The sequence below is a fragment of the Schistocerca piceifrons genome, chromosome 10 (genome assembly GCF_021461385.2).
Source record: "Schistocerca piceifrons isolate TAMUIC-IGC-003096 chromosome 10, iqSchPice1.1, whole genome shotgun sequence".
NCBI classification, from domain to species: domain Eukaryota; kingdom Metazoa; phylum Arthropoda; class Insecta; order Orthoptera; family Acrididae; genus Schistocerca; species Schistocerca piceifrons.
Window position 1 is genome coordinate 28265399 of NC_060147.1, and position 19432 is coordinate 28284830.

The 19432-nt window shown below is 54.0% G+C and overlaps 1 protein-coding gene across 1 annotated transcript in view; it reads right to left on the bottom strand.

Moving 5' to 3' along the window:
• The window catches only part of LOC124718652 (filaggrin-like), a 95268-nt gene that overhangs the window by 39618 nt on the left and 36218 nt on the right, over positions 1-19432 (bottom strand). The window contains exon 2 of the mRNA XM_047244280.1: positions 9315-16625. Coding sequence (XP_047100236.1) covers positions 9315-16625 — 7311 coding nt within the window. The remainder of the gene's footprint in view (positions 1-9314; positions 16626-19432) is intronic.

The window sequence follows — 19432 nt, forward strand, 5'->3', positions numbered from 1 at the left end:
ACACCTGAATCCAAGCAACAATCAATGCAATTCACCAAAATCCAAGAAATGCAAAAAGGTCAATTTCAGCGAAGAAAAGCATGGCTTCTGTTTCTTGGGACAGACAAGGCATTCTTCTGTCGGATTTTATGCCTCCTGAAACGACAATTAATGCTGCTGCATATTGCCAGACTTTGAAATGTCTTCGAAGGGCAATTCAAAACAAACGCAGGGGAATGCTGACAAGTGGAGTCCGCTTGCTGCATGACAACGCTCGGCCTCACACAGCGCTCGTAACAAACGCACTAATCAAACAATTCAAATGGGACGTACTGGACCATCCGCCATACAGCCCGGACCTTGCGCCCACCGACTTCCATGTATTCCGTTACCTGAAACATCTTGGAGGAAAATCATTCCACGACGATGAAGAGATCAAAGATGAAGTTGAAACGTGGTTCCGACAACAGGCGGCAACCTTCTATGACGGTGGGATACAAAAGCTAGCGCACCGACTAAACAAATGTTTGGAAAGCGGGGGTGATTATGTCGAAAAATAACAAATAATCCGAAACTTCCTGGCAGATTAAACCTGCGTGCTGGACCGAGACTCGAACTCGGGACCTTTGCCTTTCGCGGGCATCATATAATTACCGACCAATCAGAGGCCATCCGTGGGCCTATGAGGTCGCCACAGAAGGAGTGTTGACCTGACAAAGACGGTTGAGGTAATCACGAAAGTTTCAGGTTTTACCTTGAACTGACGATCAACACAAAAAATGTACTTCCCAAGGCGCCGTAATACATGAAGCCAACTGGAAACTCAACGGCCATGTTTTGCAACGTCAGGTTTTGTAATACTGGTCGTCTGCTAGCAGGAAATCATACATCTGTTTTTCCTGTACAGTTGTGTTTGCTGCTGCTAGTCGCAGAAGGGATTCATTTCGGGAAATGATTCCTATTATGAGGTGCGTTGTGTTTTATGTCATCTTAAGAGTGAAATTTGCGAGGTGCTGCATTATTTTGGTGGCATCACTGTAACATAAACAAGTGAATTTTTGTATAAAACATTCTCGGTCTCCTTGCGGCGTCAGTTCCACGTAAACTCTGAAGCTTTCGTGATTACCTCAACCGTCTTTGTCAGGAGCAAGTGAGGTCAACACTCCTCCTGTGGCGACCTCATAGGTCCGCGGATGGCCTCTGATTGGTCGGTAATTATATGATGCCGTCGCAGGTGATGCCAACGTCTTAACTGGTGGGCCACCACTTCCGTGGTAGTGTAAACACTATAACGAATGAAACTTCCTGGCAGATTAAAACTGCGTGCTGGACCGAGACTCGAACTCGGGACCTTTGCCCGCGAAAGGCAAAGGTCCTGAGTTCGAGTCTCGGTCGGGCACAAGGTTTTAATCTACCAGGAAGTTTCATATCAGCGCACACTCCGCTGCAGAGTGAAAGTCTAATTCTGGAAACAAATAATCCAGTTAATAAGATGAAACTGACGTTTTCTAAATAAATGTTCTATTTAAGGACTGCGAGCCATTGTATCTTTACTTTTGGAAATGCCCTCGTATATTGCTATTTTGTAAGGCCAGGGCCGAGGAGAAGTGTACAGGGAGGCATTCATTCAGACCCGCACCTGCCTGGTGCGTGCGTGTGTGTGTGCTGTGTGTGTTTGGCCGGCGTCAGCAGACGGGCAGGTAGTTTGTGTATTTTGACTGCCGCCCCCGCGCTCGTCGCTTGTTTTGACTCGCACCTCTGGCGGCGGGGCCAGGTGTTTGGCCGAAATAGATAGAGCTGTCAGCGCCCGTGTACACACGCCAGGAAACGGGGAAACAACGGAACGAGAATGTCCGGCCGGGGCCCCGGGCTGGGCAGTGTGACGTCCAAAGGCGAAGCAGTTCAGGCCGCACTGTCCGGTCCAGGTGCAGGTGCGCCAGAGTGGTGGGGGAAGCGGTTGGGTACCACTTGTGGCGTGAAAAGTGGTGGCCGGGGTCGATCGGATTTGTTGTTGTTGTTGTTGTTGTTGTGGTCTTCAGTCCTGAGACTGGTTTGATGCAGCTCTCCATGCTACCCTATCCTGTGCAAACTTTATCTCCCAGTACCTACAGCAAACTACATCCTTCTGAATCTTCTTACTATATTCATTTCTTGGTCTCCCTCTACGATTTTTACCCTCCACACTGCCCTCCAATAATAAATTGGTGATCCCTTGGTGCCTCAGAACATGTCCTAGCAACAGATCCCTTCTTCTAGTCAAGTTGTGCCACAAACTCCTCTTATCCCCAATTCTTTTCAATACCTCCTCATTAGTTATACGATCTACCTATCTAATCTTCAGGATTCTTCTGTAGCACCACATTTCGAAAGCTTCTATTTTCTTCTTGTCCAAACTACTTATCGTCCATGTTTCACTTCCATACATGGCTACACTCCATAAAAGTACTTTGAGAAAAGACCTCCTGGCACTTAAACCTATACTCGATGTTAACAAATTTTTCTTCTTCAGAAACGCTTTCCTTGCCGTTGCCAGTCTAAATTTTAAATCATCTCTACTTTGACCATCATCTGTTATTTTGCTCCCCAAATAGCAAAACTCCTTTACTACTTTACGTGTCTCATTTCCTAATCTAATTCCCTCAGCATCACCCGAGTAAACTCGACTACATTCAATTATCCTCATTTTGCTTTTGTTGCTGTTCATTTTATATCCTCCTTTCAAGGCACTGACCATTCCGTTCAATTGCTGTTCCAAGTCCTTTGCTGTCTCTGACATAATTACAATGTCACCGACCTCAAAGTTTTTATTTCTTATCCTACTCCGAATTTTTCTTTTGTTTCCTTCACTGCTTACTCAATATAGAGATTGGATAATATCGGGGAGAGGCTACAACCCTGTCTCACTCCCTTCCCAACCACTGCTTCCCCTTCATGTCCCTCGACTCTTATAACTGCCATCTGGTTTCTGTACAAATTGTAAATAGCCTTTCGCTCCCTGTATTTTATCCCTGGCACCTTTAGAATTTGAAAGAGAGTATTCCAATCAACATTGTCAAAAGCGTTCTCTAAGTCTACAAATGCTAGAAACGTTTGTTTGCGTTTCCTTAATCTTTCTTCTAAGGTAAGTCGTAAGGTCAGTATTGCCTCACGTGTTCCAACATTTCTACAGAATCCGAACTGATCTTCCCCGAGGTCGGCTTCTACCAGTTTTTCCATTCGTCTATAAAGAATTTGTGTTAATATTTTGCAGCTGTGACTTATTAAACTGACAGTTCGGTAATTTTCCCATCTGTCAACACCTGCTTTCTTTGGGATTGGAATTATTATATTCTTCTTGAAGTCTGAGGGTATTTCGCCTGTCTCATTCATCTTGCTCACCAGATGGTAGGGTTTTGTGAGGACTGGCTCACCCAAGGCCGTCAGTAGTTCTAATGGAATGTTGTCTACTCCCGGGGCCTTGTTTCGACTCAGGTCTTTCAGTGCTCTGTCAAACTCTTCACGCAGTATCGTATCTCCCATTTCGTCTTCATTTAGGTTCATAAATTTTTCTCTAGGGCGGTAGTGAATGGAACTTGGAAGATGGCGAACCACTGAAGTTATCATAATGTACGATTCGTTTGTCACCCAAGAATTAATAGATTAGATATTCAAACTACTCAACAATCCTAGAAGTACTCAACAGTCTACGATCGGCAGTCAGACACATACTTACCAGTTTAAGAGTCGCTCAGCTGTCTAGAATTTATACAGCACTGTAATAATGTATGGCTTAGCAACTACCGTACCCATCCAGGTGCTGCTCAGGAGCTACTCGGCAGTGTAGGAACTACTCACTAGTTGTGGAGCTACTCAACAGTCTAGGAACCACTCACTAGTCGAGGAGCTACTCAACAGTCTAGGAACTACTCGACAGTATAGCAAGTGTTTGACAGTCTAAGGACTAGTCCTCCGTCTAGGAGCTACTCAGTAGTCTAGAAACTACTCCGCAGTTGAGCGGCCACATCTGGGTGACTGCTCTACAACTCTTACTTAAAAGCCTGACAGGGGGACTTCCGAAACAACTTCAGCTACTATTCCAAAGTTCCACTCTTTAAGAAGGCATGAGAAAAGTGAACGCTTAAATCTTTCCGTGGGAGCTCTGATTTCTGTTACAATATTGCAACTATCATTTCTCCTGATTTTCCAACGGCCTTGCCGCAGTGTTATCACCGGTTCCTGTCAGGTCACCGAACTTAAGCGCTTTCGGGCCAGGCTACCACTTGGATGGGTGACCATCCAGTCTGCCGAGCGCTGTTAGCAAGCGGGCTGCACTCAGCCCTTGTGAGGCAAACTGAGGAGCTACTTCAGTGAGAAGTAGCGGCTTCGTTCTCGTAAACTGACATACGGCCGGGACAGCGGTGTGTTGGCGACATGTCCCTCCATATCCGCATCCAGTGACGCCTGTGGGCTGAGGATGACACGGCGGCCGGTCGGTACCGTTGGTTCTTCATGGCCTGTTCGGACAGTGTTTAGTTTTCAGTTTATGTCTTTTGATGTAGCTGACGACAGTAAAATGTGACATTCGGAAGAGAAATTTATTGATTGAAATTTCGGGAAAAGAGAAACGTCTTTGTTTTAATGCTTGCCATGGCAACGTACTTACCATATCAGTGACACTCCCTATTTCGCGAGAAGACGAAACGAGCTAACCTCCTTCGAACCTTTTCGATATCGTCCTTCAATCCTCTCCTACTGTCCAGCAGTACTGTAGTACAGCACGAACAAGGGTAGTGAAGGCAGCCTCTTTAGTAGACCTGTTGCATCTTCTAAGAGTTATGCCCATAAAACGCAGTCTTCAGTTTGCCTTGCCCGCAACGTTAGCTATGTGATTGTTCCAATGTAAGTTGTTCGTAATTGTAGTTCCTATCTATTTAGCTGAATTACGGTGGTCAAAATTTGTGTAATTTGTCGTGTAGTCGAAATTTAACTGCCATACGAAAGTGGATGACTTCACACTTTTCTTTATTCAGAGACAGTTGCCACTTTTCGAACCTATACAAATATCGTGTCTCAGTCATTTTGCAACTGTTTATCATCCCGTGATGACTTTACTAGACAGTAAATTACAGTATCATTTGTGTGTAATAGTGGTGCTCAGATGGTCTCCAGGATCGTTTAGATGGGTTAAGAAGAGCAGATGGCCTATAACAGTTCCTTGATTAATGCCTGATATCACTTGGGTTTTAATTGAAAATTTTGCGTCGATTACTGCATACTGTAACCTTTCTGGCAGGCAATTGCAAATTGAGTCCCACAACAGAAGAGATACTCCATAGGCATGCAATTTGTTTAGAAGACTCTTGCGAGGAATTGTGTCAAAAGGTTTTTGTGAATCTAGAAATATTGAATCAACTGGCGAGTCTAGGATCTATTGAACAGTGTAGTCGTTACTCAACAGCCCAGGAGCTACTACTCACAAGGGAACCTCCCCATCGCACCCCCCTCAGATTTAGTTATAAGTTGGCACAGTGGATAAGCCTTGAAAAACTGGACACAGATCAATCGATAAAACAGGAAGAAGTTGTGTGGAACTACGAAAAAAATAAGCAAAATATTCGAACTGAGTAGTCCATGCGAAACATAAGCAACATTAAGGATATACTGAGGTCAGGAGCGCCGTGGTCCCCTGGTTACCGTGAGCAGCTCTGGAGGGAGAGGTCCTTGGTTCAAGTCTTCCATCGCGTGAAAATTTTACTTTCTTTATTCTCGCAAAGTTATGATCCGTCCGTTCGTTCATTGACGTCTCTATTCACTGTAATAAGTTTAGTGTCTGTGTTTTGCCACCGCACAGCAAAATCGTGCGATTAGTAGACGAAAGGACGTGCCTCTCCAGTGGGCACCGAAAACATTTGCTTGCAAGGTCATAGGTCAACCGATTCCTCCAGAGGACAACACGTCTGATATATTCTATACGACACTGGTGACGGCATGTGCGTCACATGACAGGAATATGTTGTCGACCTATCTAACTTGTACACTTGGCGAATGGGTAAAAAGATTCTTCTACCTTGCCGATTTAGGTTTTCTTGTGGATGTGATAATCACTCCCAAAAAAGTGATGAAAACATAAGAGTTTGTCACATGAACTGCAACAAATGAATGCAACAGTTTCACAGTCGCACGTTTTCAAATTTTTCCGTGTGTAGACCGTCAAATCCTGCATGTGTCCAAGCAAATCTGAACATGTCCCGGAATTTTGGAGAGCGAAGTTGATTATGTTTGAGTGCCTTAACTTTTATAATAGTTTGAAAATAAAAAATTTTTCACACGAGGGAGGCTTGAACCAAAGACCTTTCGTTTCGCAGCTGCTCACGCTAACCACGGGACCACGGCGCTTCAGGGCATACAGTGCCATTGATGCTGCCTATCTTGCGCATGGACTACTCAGTTTGTATATTTTGCTTATTTTTTTCATAGTTCCACATAACTTCTTCCTGTTTTATCGATTGATCTGTGTTCAGTTTTTCAAGGCCTATCCACTGTGCCAACTTGTAATTAAATCTGAGGGGGGTGCGATGGGGAGGTTCCCTTGTCAGCTTAAGAACTGCTCGGTACTCTAGGAGCTACTCAGCAGTGTAGAAGCTAGTAGGGAGTTGAGGAGCTACTCAGCAGACTACGAACTACTCTAGAGCACAGTACTTAACCTGTGGTCTATAAGTTACATGTTAGGTGATTTTCCGTGAGCTCTTTAACTGTCTGAGACTTACATGGTAGTCTTGGACTTACTATATGAATCAGGAATTACCTGACAGTCGTGGAACTACGCAGTGCTAAACAGTACTACACCCCAACTGCGGTTAAACACCACTAGCTGATAAGTGTGCTAGAAACTACATCGTGTCCTTATAGTTGCAGAGTAACGTTGTGAGATTACATATTCTTCGACACCCTGCACACAACACATATTGTGGATAACTTCCCAATTCCTCACACTTTTTACGTTCTGAATATCTTACATTTGTAAATAACAAATTAACAACATACCAGTACGTACTGTAGCCTTCAGTTGCAACTTTCAGAGTGCAAATATGTTTACAGATAACGCATATCTACTGTTGACGAATTACTATGTACCGTATTCAAATGCGTAATTGTGCAGACGTGTTAATTTAATTTGGAAATTAGGGTCCTAGTATTTCACTATCCAACTTAAGATTTATTTTTAAACAGATCGTCTGATGATGACTTACTATGAAGTCGACGTTGGTTACGATGCCATTTGTGATACACAAAACAGAGAAATATAATAAGACATTTTGAATACAAGGTGTAGTGAAATGCAGAAATTGATGGAATATCGTCTGCGACCCCACCCTGGTAATAGTGTCTAAACAGACACTAACGAGCACCTTATAAACACACCTGGCTCCACTAGTTTTTATTTAGGAACAATAAATTGCAAATCACTTGTATCCAAGCATGCGTAGTTTTAAGTCGAGTTAAGGAATATCAAATGGAATACAGTAGAGATGTCAGAAATTCAGCAAAAAATTAAACACACAATTACAGTATTGTAAAAACATTAACAGAACTGCAGTTGTTTAAAAAATAAAAATTAGATTCATTGCAAACCCCTGAAGTACGTGCCCACATTCTGAGGTGGTTGATGTAACACGTAAGTAAAGTGCAGTCAAATCATGTGTGACGGATATCGCCAAACTGGTGTAAGGCTGCATGCCCTCGATATATACTTATTCTGAACCTAGATCCTCCTGCGATTGATATTTAGTAGTTAAAATGTCGAAACTCTGAGAATTTTAATTATTTCTTCTGGTTCTCCATCTTATCTTCTGAGCTACCAAGCGACATCCCTATCCAGCCAAAAAATGGTGGAACCCCAAATGTTACAAAACGTATTTAAATATTTGAAGGGTGAACCCATGTTTAAATTGACAACTTTTTAAATAGCACTTGAATTGACCCAAGTTTTGAATGTTATTGTTTTAAGTCAACTTTGATCCATTTCATTAAGTGGAACTAAAAAAAATGCTGACATTGCTAATTTCCGGTTACTGCTTTCATTTCAGAGGGACTGTTATCTTTAAGATTCACATGGTGTGAATCATTCATACAAGTGCTGGTGCCTGATAACTGATCGCAATAACTCGTGAAACGGTACACGTTTCACAGTACACCCACGTGGTTTGTGCAGACGCAGTTTTCTAGGCATCGTGGCCAAGTTGCAACAATATCACATCACACAATCATGAACAGTTAACATTCTTTAAAACAAACATGAGATCGGATAGTTAGTGATGTTGGTAGCCCAACAAACTCTGATGTTCAACCATGTGGTTGGCTACCCACGGACGAAAGATACATAAAGCAAGGAAAATTTACGAGAAGGCAAAGCTATTGATATTTAGGCAAATGAAAGCTTATACAGGCACAGCTGAAGGCTCACTTTTTATCGACACCTTTGTGTGGCGCTCTTCCGGCGGATCCAAGTCTGCTGTAGAAATTTTCTAAAGGAAAAATCTGGCAAAGTTTTGCATTCCTTGCGGCGACAAGGCAAAACAATCTTTCAGAGCTGAAAAGCGAGACCAAAAGCTAACAGCTCTCCTCTCGCCAAGTAACGACGCGCCACGCGGTCAGTCTAACTCACCCTTCTTCGACTGGAGCACAGCTGTGGACGCTTCCCGTACCGGCGGCAGACTGCCTCCTTTTCTCCTCTCCAGCCTCCCCCACGCTCCGAGAGTTGGCTGTTCTGTACACCTGCTGCTGAATCTGACTTTCTGCAGCAGACTACGCCACCGTCTAGCAACGTGACACACAACCACATTCATTCAATCACACCACTATGATAATTATGAGAAAAGAGAAACAAGGAAACGAAAGACAATGTTAGAAAAAATGGGCTACTGGACTAATAAAAGGTGGCTACTGGACCCTTTCTAAGGGACCTATGGATTTTGGTGGGCTACAGAACAATTACGTGATTATAATTGATACTGTTCTGAGTTTTTGTTTTTATCAAAATATGCATGTACAATGGAAAACATAGTTTTACAACAAACAACTCCTTTGCCCCCTCTCTGTGTCCACCTCTTCCTCTACCTCTGTTGTCCCAATGTCATTGTCAGGGATTTTCTCTACCTCTTGATGGCTGGGTGTTGTGTGCTGTCCTTAGGTTAGTTAGGTTTAAGCAGTTCTAAGTTCTAGGGGACTTATGACCACAGCAGTTGAGTCCCATAGTGCTCAGAGCCATTTGAACCATTTGAACCCAATGTCATTGTCCATCCCCTCCACCACTACTCTCTCTGGCCATGCCTTCCCTGGTCTCGCTCTGGCCGTACCTTCGCTGGTCTCGCTCTGGCCGTGCCTTCGCTGGTCTCGCTGTGGCCGTGCCTTCGCTGGTCTCGCTCTGGCCGAGCCTTCGCTGGTCTCGCTCTGGCCGAGCCTTCCCTGGTCTCGCTCTGGCCGTGCCTTCCCTGGTCTCGCTCTGGCCGTGCCTTCCCTGGTCTCGCTCTGGCCGTGCCTTCCCTGGTCTCGCTCTGACCGTGCCTTCCCTGGTCTTGCTCTGGCCGAGCCTTCGCTGGTCTCGCTCTGGCCGTGCCTTCCCTGGTCTCGCTCTGGCCGTGCCTTCGCTGGTCTCGCTCTGGCCGTGCCTTCGCTGGTCTCGCTCTGGCCGTGCCTTCGCTGGTCTCGCTCTGGCCGTGCCTTCGCTGGTCTCGCTCTGGCCGAGCCTTCCCTGGTCTCGCTCTGGCCGTGCCTTCCCTGGTCTCGCTCTGGCCGTGCCTTCCCTGGTCTCGCTCTGGCCGTGCCTTCCCTGGTCTCGCTCTGGCCGTGCCTTCGCTGGTCTCGCTCTGACCGTGCCTTCCCTGGTCTCGCTCTGACCGTGCCTTCCCTGGTCTCGCTCTGACCGTGCCTTCGCTGGTCTCGCTCTGGCCGTGCCTTCGCTGGTCTCGCTCTGACCGTGCCTTCCCTGGTCTCGCTCTGGCCGTGCCTTCCCTGGTCTCGCTCTGGCCGTGCCTTCGCTGGTCTCGCTCTGGCCGTGCCTTCCCTGGTCTCGCTCTGGCCGTGCCTTCGCTGGTCTCGCTCTGGCCGTGCCTTCCCTGGTCTCGCTCTGACCGTGCCTTCCCTGGTCTTGCTCTGGCCGAGCCTTCGCTGGTCTCGCTCTGGCCGTGCCTTCCCTGGTCTTGCTCTGGCCGTGCCTTCGCTGGTCTCGCTCTGGCCGTGCCTTCCCTGGTCTCGCTCTGGCCGTGCCTTCGCTGGTCTCGCTCTGGCCGTGCCTTCGCTGGTCTCGCTCTGGCCGTGCCTTCGCTGGTCTCGCTCTGGCCGTGCCTTCGCTGGTCTCGCTCTGGCCGTGCCTTCGCTGGTCTCGCTCTGGCCGTGCCTTCGCTGGTCTCGCTCTGGCCGTGCCTTCCCTGGTCTCGCTCTGGCCGTGCCTTCGCTGGTCTCGCTCTGGCCGTGCCTTCGCTGGTCTCGCTCTGGCCGTGCCTTCGCTGGTCTCGCTCTGGCCGTGCCTTCGCTGGTCTCGCTCTGGCCGTGCCTTCGCTGGTCTCGCTCTGGCCGTGCCTTCGCTGGTCTCGCTCTGGCCGTGCCTTCGCTGGTCTCGCTCTGGCCGTGCCTTCGCTGGTCTCGCTCTGGCCGTGCCTTCGCTGGTCTCGCTCTGGCCGTGCCTTCGCTGGTCTCGCTCTGGCCGTGCCTTCCCTGGTCTCGCTCTGGCCGTGCCTTCGCTGGTCTCGCTCTGGCCGAGCCTTCCCTGGTCTCGCTCTGGCCGTGCCTTCGCTGGTCTCGCTCTGGCCGTGCCTTCGCTGGTCTCGCTCTGGCCGTGCCTTCGCTGGTCTCGCTCTGGCCGTGCCTTCGCTGGTCTCGCTCTGGCCGTGCCTTCCCTGGTCTCGCTCTGGCCGTGCCTTCGCTGGTCTCGCTCTGGCCGTGCCTTCGCTGGTCTCGCTCTGGCCGTGCCTTCGCTGGTCTCGCTCTGGCCGTGCCTTCGCTGGTCTCGCTCTGGCCGTGCCTTCGCTGGTCTCGCTCTGACCGTGCCTTCCCTGGTCTCGCTCTGGCCGTGCCTTCGCTGGTCTCGCTCTGGCCGTGCCTTCCCTGGTCTCGCTCTGGCCGTGCCTTCCCTGGTCTCGCTCTGGCCGTGCCTTCGCTGGTCACGCTCTGGCCGTGCCTTCCCTGGTCTCGCTCTGGCCGTGCCTTCCCGGGTCTCGCTCTGGCCGTGCCTTCCCTGGTCTCGCTCTGGCCGTGCCTTCGCTGGTCTCGCTCTGCCCGTGCCTTCCCTGGTCTCGCTCTGGCCGTGCCTTCGCTGGTCTCGCTCTGGCCGTGCCTTCGCTGGTCTCGCTCTGGCCGTGCCTTCGCTGGTCTCGCTCTGGCCGTGCCTTCGCTGGTCTCGCTCTGGCCGTGCCTTCGCTGGTCTCGCTCTGGCCGTGCCTTCGCTGGTCTCGCTCTGGCCGTGCCTTCGCTGGTCTCGCTCTGGCCGTGCCTTCGCTGGTCTCGCTCTGGCCGAGCCTTCCCTGGTCTCGCTCTGGCCGTGCCTTCCCTGGTCTCGCTCTGGCCGTGCCTTCCCTGGTCTCGCTCTGGCCGTGCCTTCGCTGGTCTCGCTCTGGCCGTGCCTTCCCTGGTCTCGCTCTGACCGTGCCTTCGCTGGTCTCGCTCTGGCCGTGCCTTCCCTGGCCTCGCTCTGGCCGTGCCTTCCCTGGCCTCGCTCTGGCCGTGCCTTCCCTGGCCTCGCTCTGGCCGTGCCTTCCCTGGTCTCGCTCTGACCGTGCCTTCCCTGGTCTCGCTCTGGCCGTGCCTTCGCTGGCCTCGCTCTGGCCGTGCCTTCCCTGGTCTCGCTCTGGCCGTGCCTTCCCTGGTCTCGCTCTGGCCGTGCCTTCCCTGGTCTCGCTCTGGCCGTGCCTTCCCTGGTCTCGCTCTGGCCGTGCCTTCCCTGGTCTCGCTCTGGCCGTGCCTTCGCTGGTCTCGCTCTGGCCGTGCCTTCCCTGGTCTCGCTCTGGCCGTGCCTTCGCTTTTCTCGCTCTGGCCGTGCCTTCCCTGGTCTCGCTCTGGCCGTGCCTTCCCTGGTCTCGCTCTGGCCGAGCCTTCGCTGGTCTCGCTCTGGCCGTGCCTTCCCTGGTCTCGCTCTGGCCGTGCCTTCGCTGGTCTCGCTCTGGCCGTGCCTTCGCTGGTCTCGCTCTGGCCGTGCCTTCGCTGGTCTCGCTCTGGCCGTGCCTTCGCTGGTCTCGCTCTGGCCGTGCCTTCGCTGGTCTCGCTCTGGCCGTGCCTTCGCTGGTCTCGCTCTGGCCGTGCCTTCGCTGGTCTCGCTCTCGCCGTGCCTTCGCTGGTCTCGCTCTGGCCGTGCCTTCGCTGGTCTCGCTCTGGCCGTGCCTTCCCTGGTCTCGCTCTGGCCGTGCCTTCGCTGGTCTCGCTGTGGCCGTGCCTTCCCTGGTCTCGCTCTGGCCGTGCCTTCGCTGGTCTCGCTCTGGCCGTGCCTTCGCTGGTCTCGCTCTGGCCGTGCCTTCGCTGGTCTCGCTCTGGCCGTGCCTTCGCTGGTCTCGCTCTGGCCGTGCCTTCCCTGGTCTCGCTCTGGCCGTGCCTTCCCTGGTCTCGCTCTGGCCGTGCCTTCGCTGGTCTCGCTCTGGCCGTGCCTTCGCTGGTCTCGCTCTGGCCGTGCCTTCCCTGGTCTCGCTCTGGCCGTGCCTTCCCTGGTCTCGCTCTGGCCGTGTCTTCCCTGGTCTCGCTCTGGCCGTGCCTTCCCTGGTCTTGCTCTGGCCGAGCCTTCGCTGGTCTCGCTCTGGCCGTGCCTTCCCTGGTCTCGCTCTGGCCGTGCCTTCCCTGGTCTCGCTCTGGCCGTGCCTTCGCTGGTCTCGCTCTGGCCGTGCCTTCGCTGGTCTCGCTCTGGCCGTGCCTTCCCTGGTCTCGCTCTGGCCGTGCCTTCCCTGGTCTCGCTCTGGCCGTGCCTTCGCTGGTCTCGCTCTGGCTGTGCCTTCGCTGGTCTCGCTCTGGCTGTGCCTTCGCTGGTCTCGCTCTGGCCGTGCCTTCGCTGGTCTCGCTCTGGCCGTGCCTTCCCTGGTCTCGCTCTGACCGTGCCTTCCCTGGTCTCGCTCTGGCCGTGCCTTCCCTGGTCTCGCTCTGGCCGTGCCTTCGCTGGTCTCGCTCTGGCCGTGCCTTCCCTGGTCTCGCTCTGGCCGTGCCTTCGCTGGTCTCGCTCTGGCCGTGCCTTCCCTGGTCTCGCTCTGGCCGTGCCTTCCCTGGTCTCGCTCTGGCCGTGCCTTCGCTGGTCTCGCTCTGGCCGTGCCTTCCCTGGTCTCGCTCTGGCCGTGCCTTCGCTGGTCTCGCTCTGGCCGTGCCTTCGCTGGTCTCGCTCTGGCCGTGCCTTCGCTGGTCTCGCTCTGGCCGTGCCTTCCCTGGTCTCGCTCTGGCCGTGCCTTCGCTGGTCTCGCTCTGGCCGTGCCTTCCCTGGTCTCGCTCTGGCCGAGCCTTCGCTGGTCTCGCTCTGGCCGTGCCTTCGCTGGTCTCGCTCTGGCCGTGCCTTCCCTGGTCTCGCTCTGGCCGTGCCTTCGCTGGTCTCGCTCTGGCCGTGCCTTCGCTGGTCTCGCTCTGGCCGTGCCTTCGCTGGTCTCGCTCTGGCCGTGCCTTCGCCGGTCTCGCTCTGGCCGTGCCTTTGCTGGTCTCGCTCTGGCCGTGCCTTCGCTGGTCTCGCTCTGGCCGTGCCTTCGCTGGTCTCGCTCTGGCCGTGCCTTCGCTGGTCTCGCTCTGCCCGTGCCTTCCCTGGTCTCGCTCTGGCCGTGCCTTCCCTGGTCTCGCTCTGGCCGTGCCTTCCCTGGTCTCGCTCTGGCCGTGCCTTCGCTGGTCTCGCTCTGGCCGTGCCTTCGCTGGTCTCGCTCTGGCCGTGCCTTCGCTGGTCTCGCTCTGGCCGTGCCTTCGCTGGTCTCGCTCTGGCCGTGCCTTCGCTGGTCTCGCTCTGGCCGTGCCTTCGCTGGTCTCGCTCTGGCCGTGCCTTCGCTGGTCTCGCTCTGGCCGTGCCTTCCCTGGTCTCGCTCTGGCCGTGCCTTCCCTGGTCTCGCTCTGGCCGTGCCTTCCCTGGTCTCGCTCTGGCCGTGCCTTCCCTGGTCTTCCTCTGGCCGAGCCTTCGCTGGTCTCGCTCTGGCCGTGCCTTCCCTGGTCTCGCTCTGGCCGTGCCTTCGCTGGTCTCGCTCTGGCCGTGCCTTCGCTGGTCTCGCTCTGGCCGTGCCTTCCCTGGTCTCGCTCTGGCCGTGCCTTCGCTGGTCTCGCTCTGGCCGTGCCTTCGCTGGTCTCGCTCTGGCCGTGCCTTCCCTGGTCTCGCTCTGGCCGTGCCTTCCCTGGTCTCGCTCTGGCCGTGCCTTCCCTGGTCTCGCTCTGGCCGTGCCTTCGCTGGTCTCGCTCTGGCCGTGCCTTCCCTGGTCTCGCTCTGGCCGTGCCTTCGCTGGTCTCGCTCTGGCCGTGCCTTCCCTGGTCTCGCTCTGGCCGTGCCTTCCCTGGTCTCGCTCTGGCCGTACCTTCGCTGGTCTCGCTCTGGCCGTGCCTTCGCTGGTCTCGCTCTGGCCGTGCCTTCCCTGGTCTCGCTCTGGCCGTGCCTTCCCTGGTCTCGCTCTGGCCGTGCCTTCCCTGGTCTCGCTCTGGCCGTGCCTTCCCTGGTCTCGCTCTGACCGTGCCTTCCCTGGTCTCGCTCTGGCCGAGCCTTCGCTGGTCTCGCTCTGGCCGTGCCTTCGCTGGTCTCGCTCTGGCCGTGCCTTCGCTGGTCTCGCTCTGGCCGTGCCTTCGCTGGTCTCGCTCTGGCCGTGCCTTCCCTGGTCTCGCTCTGGCCGTGCCTTCGCTGGTCTCGCTCTGGCCGTGCCTTCCCTGGTCTCGCTCTGGCCGTGCCTTCCCTGGTCTCGCTCTGGCCGTGCCTTCCCTGGTCTCGCTCTGGCCGTGCCTTCCCTGGTCTCGCTCTGGCCGTGCCTTCCCTGGTCTCGCTCTGGCCGAGCCTTCGCTGGTCTCGCTCTGGCCGTGCCTTCCCTGGTCTCGCTCTGGCCGTGCCTTCCCTGGTCTCGCTCTGGCCGTGCCTTCGCTGGTCTCGCTCTGGCCGTGCCTTCGCTGGTCTCGCTCTGGCCGTGCCTTCCCTGGTCTCGCTCTGGCCGCGCCTTCCCTGGTCTCGCTCTGGCCGCGCCTTCCCTGGTCTCGCTCTGACCGCGCCTTCCCTGGTCTCGCTCTGGCCGAGCCTTCCCTGGTCTCGCTCTGGCCGTGCCTTCGCTGGTCTCGCTCTGGCCGTGCCTTCGCTGGTCTCGCTCTGGCCGTGCCTTCGCTGGTCTCGCTCTGGCCGTGCCTTCGCTGGTCTCGCTCTGGCCGTGCCTTCGCTGGTCTCGCTCTGGCCGTGCCTTCGCTGGTCTCGCTCTGGCCGTGCCTTCGCTGGTCTCGCTCTGGCCGTGCCATCCCTGGTCTCGCTCTGGCCGTGCCTTCCCTGGTCTCGCTCTGGCCGTGCCTTCCCTGGTCTCGCTCTGGCCGTGCCTTCCCTGGTCTCGCTCTGGCCGTGCCTTCCCTGGTCTCGCTCTGGCCGTGCCTTCCCTGGTCTCGCTCCGGCCGTGCCTTCGCTGGTCTCGCTCCGGCCGTGCCTTCCCTGGTCTCGCTCTTGCCGTGCCTTCCCTGGTCTCGCTGTGGCCGTGCCTTCCATGGTCTCGCTGTGGCCGTGCCTTCCCTGGTCTCGCTCTGGCCGTGCCTTCGCTGGTCTCGCTCTGGCCGTGCCTTCGCTGGTCTCGCTCTGGCCGTGCCTTCGCTGGTCTCGCTCTGGCCGTGCCTTCGCTGGTCTCGCTCTGGCCGTGCCTTCGCTGGTCTCGCTCTGGCCGTGCCTTCGCTGGTCTCGCTCTGGCCGTGCCTTCGCTGGTCTCGCTCTGGCCGTGCCTTCGCTGGTCTCGCTTTGGCCGTGCCTTCGCTGGTCTCGCTCTGGCCGTGCCTTCGCTGGTCTCGCTCTGGCCGTGCCTTCGCTGGTCTCGCTCTGGCCGTGCCTACGCTGGTCTCGCTCTGGCCGAGCCTTCCCTGGTCTCGCTCTGGCCGTGCCTTCGCTGGTCTCGCTCTGGCCGAGCCTTCGCTGGTCTCGCTCTGGCCGAGCCTTCCCTGGTCTCGCTCTGGCCGTGCCTTCCCTGGTCTCGCTCTGGCCGAGCCTTCCCTGGTCTCGCTCTGGCCGAGCCTTCCCTGGTCTCGCTCTGGCCGTGCCTTCCCTGGTCTCGCTCTGGCCGAGCCTTCCCTGGTCTCGCTCTGGCCGAGCCTTCCCTGGTCTCGCTCTGGCCGTGCCTTCCCTGGTCTCGCTCTGGCCGTGCCTTCCCTGGTCTCGCTCTGGCCGTGCCTTCCCTGGTCTCGCTCTGGCCGTGCCTTCCCTGGTCTCGCTCTGGCCGTGCCTTCCCTGGTCTCGCTCTGGCCGTGCCTTCCCTGGTCTCGCTCTGGCCGTGCCTTTCCTGGTCTCGCTCCGGCCGTGCCTTCCCTGGTCTCGCTCCGGCCGTGCCTTCCCTGGTCTCGCTCAGGCCGTGCCTTCCCTGGTCTCGCTCTGGCCGTACCTTCGCTGGTCTCGCTCTGGCCGTGCCTTCCCTGGTCTCGCTCTGGCCGTGCCTTCCATGGTCTCGCTCTGGCCGAGCCTTCCCTGGTCTCGCTCTGGCCGTGCCTTCCCTGGTCTCGCTCTGGCCGTGCCTTCGCTGGTCTCGCTCAGGCCGTGCCTTCCCTGGTCTCGCTCAGGCCGTGCCTTCCCTGGTCTCGCTCTGGCCGTGCCTTCCCTGGTCTCGCTCTGGCCGTGCCTTCCCTGGTCTCGCTCTGGCCGTGCCTTCCATGGTCTCGCTCTGGCCGTGCCTTCCCTGGTCTCGCTCTGGCCGTGCCTTCCCTGGTCTCGCTCTGGCCGTGCCTTCCCTGGTCTCGCTCAGGCCGTGCCTTCCCTGGTCTCGCTCAGGCCGTGCCTTCCCTGGTCTCGCTCTATCCGTGCCTTCGCTGGTCTCGCAATGGCCGTGCCTTCGCTGGTCTCGCAATGGCCGTGCCTTCGCTGGTCTCGCAATGGCCGTGCCTTCCCTGGTCTCGCTCTGGCCGTGCCTTTGCTGGTCTCGCTCTGGCCGTGCCTTCCCTGGTCTCGCTCTGGCCGTGCCTACCCTGGTCTCGCTCTGGCCGTGCCTTCCATGGTCTCGCTCTGGCCGAGCCTTCCATGGTCTCGCTCTGGCCGTGCCTTCCCTGGTCTCGCTCTGGCCGTGCCTTCCCTGGTCTCGCTCTGGCCGTGCCTTCCCTGGTCTCGCTCTGGCCGTGCCTTCCCTGGTCTCGCTCCGGCCGTGCCTTCCCTGGTCTCGCTCTGGCCGTGCCTTCCCTGGTCACGCTCTGGCCGTGCCTTCGCTGGTCTCGCTCTCTCTTTTCCACCAGCCCACCTGCTCTATGCATCTTCTCCTCCTTCCCTCTGTATGTCCATTTTCTCCTTCTCCTGCTCTGTGGGCCCACCCCTGTATGCATCTCAGCCTGTCCTCATCCATGCTCATCGGCACATATATTATTATAGTGTGAGTAACTTAAAAGCTGAAAATTAATAAAGAATTTCTGCATAGGAGGCAGACCAAGCGACCCTCCGATTACCGATCTGTACCCTTTCCAGCGCACCAACAGCTGCCAGGAACGTACAATAACAGAAACGGCTCATGCCTCACCCTAGCCACACCAGAGATGCTATGTTTTCGAAAGACTTTGCCATCTGGAGCTCCCACTTACGTCACTTCCTTTTCTGGTGAAGCCCTGTATATCAGCCTACACATATTTGAAGCAGATTGGTGATGAGGGATAGGCACGGTCCACTTGTCATACTATACACGCACGCCCGAATTTGAAGATGACGTAATGCACGGCGTCGAAGAGAACCTGTCAACGATTACTCGAAAAATTAATTGTGCGACTCTATCAGTCACAGTATCGTCTGGGACGTTCTGACTGTGCAGCAATTACGTCTGTAGAGTCTTGTACCACAAGGAAGCAAGGGAGAGAACGTTGTTATGCGTGGCCAGTATCCTGTTTCTACAACACAAATGCACACGTGGATTAATAAGGTTACATGAACAAAATTTACTTAACTCGAACAGAGTCCATGTGTTTTGGTACAAGATCATCAGTAATATTCCCACTACAGTCACTAATATGGCCGCTGTGTACTGGCGTACCATGTGATGAACTAAACCCGTTCTGTGAGTGAACTGACTGACACTGAACTGGATCAGTGATTCATTGAGTGAGTGAGGCGCTCCAGTCAGCGGCGACAGCCTAAATACGTGCTGTCCAGTGGGCGTTGGCGGCGTGTCGCTTGTGGGTGTGTCTCTGGCCTCTCTCGTGACTGGGGTTCTTGATCCGGCGCCCGCTAATCAATCTCCGCACTTCACCTTTTCTGACTGGTCTTCTGGCGACAGCTTATGCCAGCACAACATCCATACCAGTTACAAAGTGTACACATATGGGTCCAGCCGATTTTCCACAATGTGTTGCCTACTGCAAGTGGTTCCTGCACTGCTGCATCGACACACCCCTGTCCCCACGTCGAGCTCTATTCACAGATGAATGTAAGTTCACTTGGGACTCTATTCTGAATTTGCAAACTGCTATGTGTTGGCAGACGAAAATACTTGTGCCACACATGTTCTGGGATTTCAACACTGGTTTGGCACTGAGGTGCAGGCAGGTATTCTGGATGGTCAAGTGATAGGGTCATACCTGCATACAAGCTAACTGGTCCTGTATAGTCCGCAGCGCGTGGTAGTGCGGTAGCGTTCTCGCTTCCCACGTCCGGGTTCCCGGGTTCGATTCCCGGCGGGGTCAGGAATTTTCTCTGCGTCGCGATTACTGGGTGTTGTGTGATGTCCTTAGGTTGTAACCTCCCCACCGTAATTTTAAAAGAAAAAAAGAATGACAATACTTAATAGAAATGGGAGCCGAGTGTAACCTCCCCACAAAAATTTACATGAATGACAATATTATTTAAGAATGCTAATGGTCATTGCTCTATGCGTAACCTGCCCACAATGAAATGTACTGACAATGGGAACAAAAATGTGAAATTCGCATTCTGACTCAAATATAAATTCTTCACCAAAAAATTAAAGTCCATTCAGTGACAAGAAAATTCAATTAAACCGAAACATCGGTCTTTGGCCCTGTGTAAAACAATCAGAATTAAAGTCTTACCTCAGAATAACTGGATGTCAAATTTCTGCTCTTATTTCTGCGCACGGCTTGGAGGAACTGCATTGCAAATAATAATATTCCTTTTTTCTGTGAATTTACTGAAATTTTTCTTCAAAAGAAGTGGAATGAAATGGGAAGTGCAACGAAATCTTTAGTTCAATAAAAAAATTAAATTTTTGAAAAAATGCTTTTGAAATCAAAATTATTATTGGGGGACTTGTTAGAGATTGATTACAATAAATAAGTTTTACATTGTCTAATGATTATATTAATTAACAGTGTACCTCATTCAGCATCTTGACCAGTG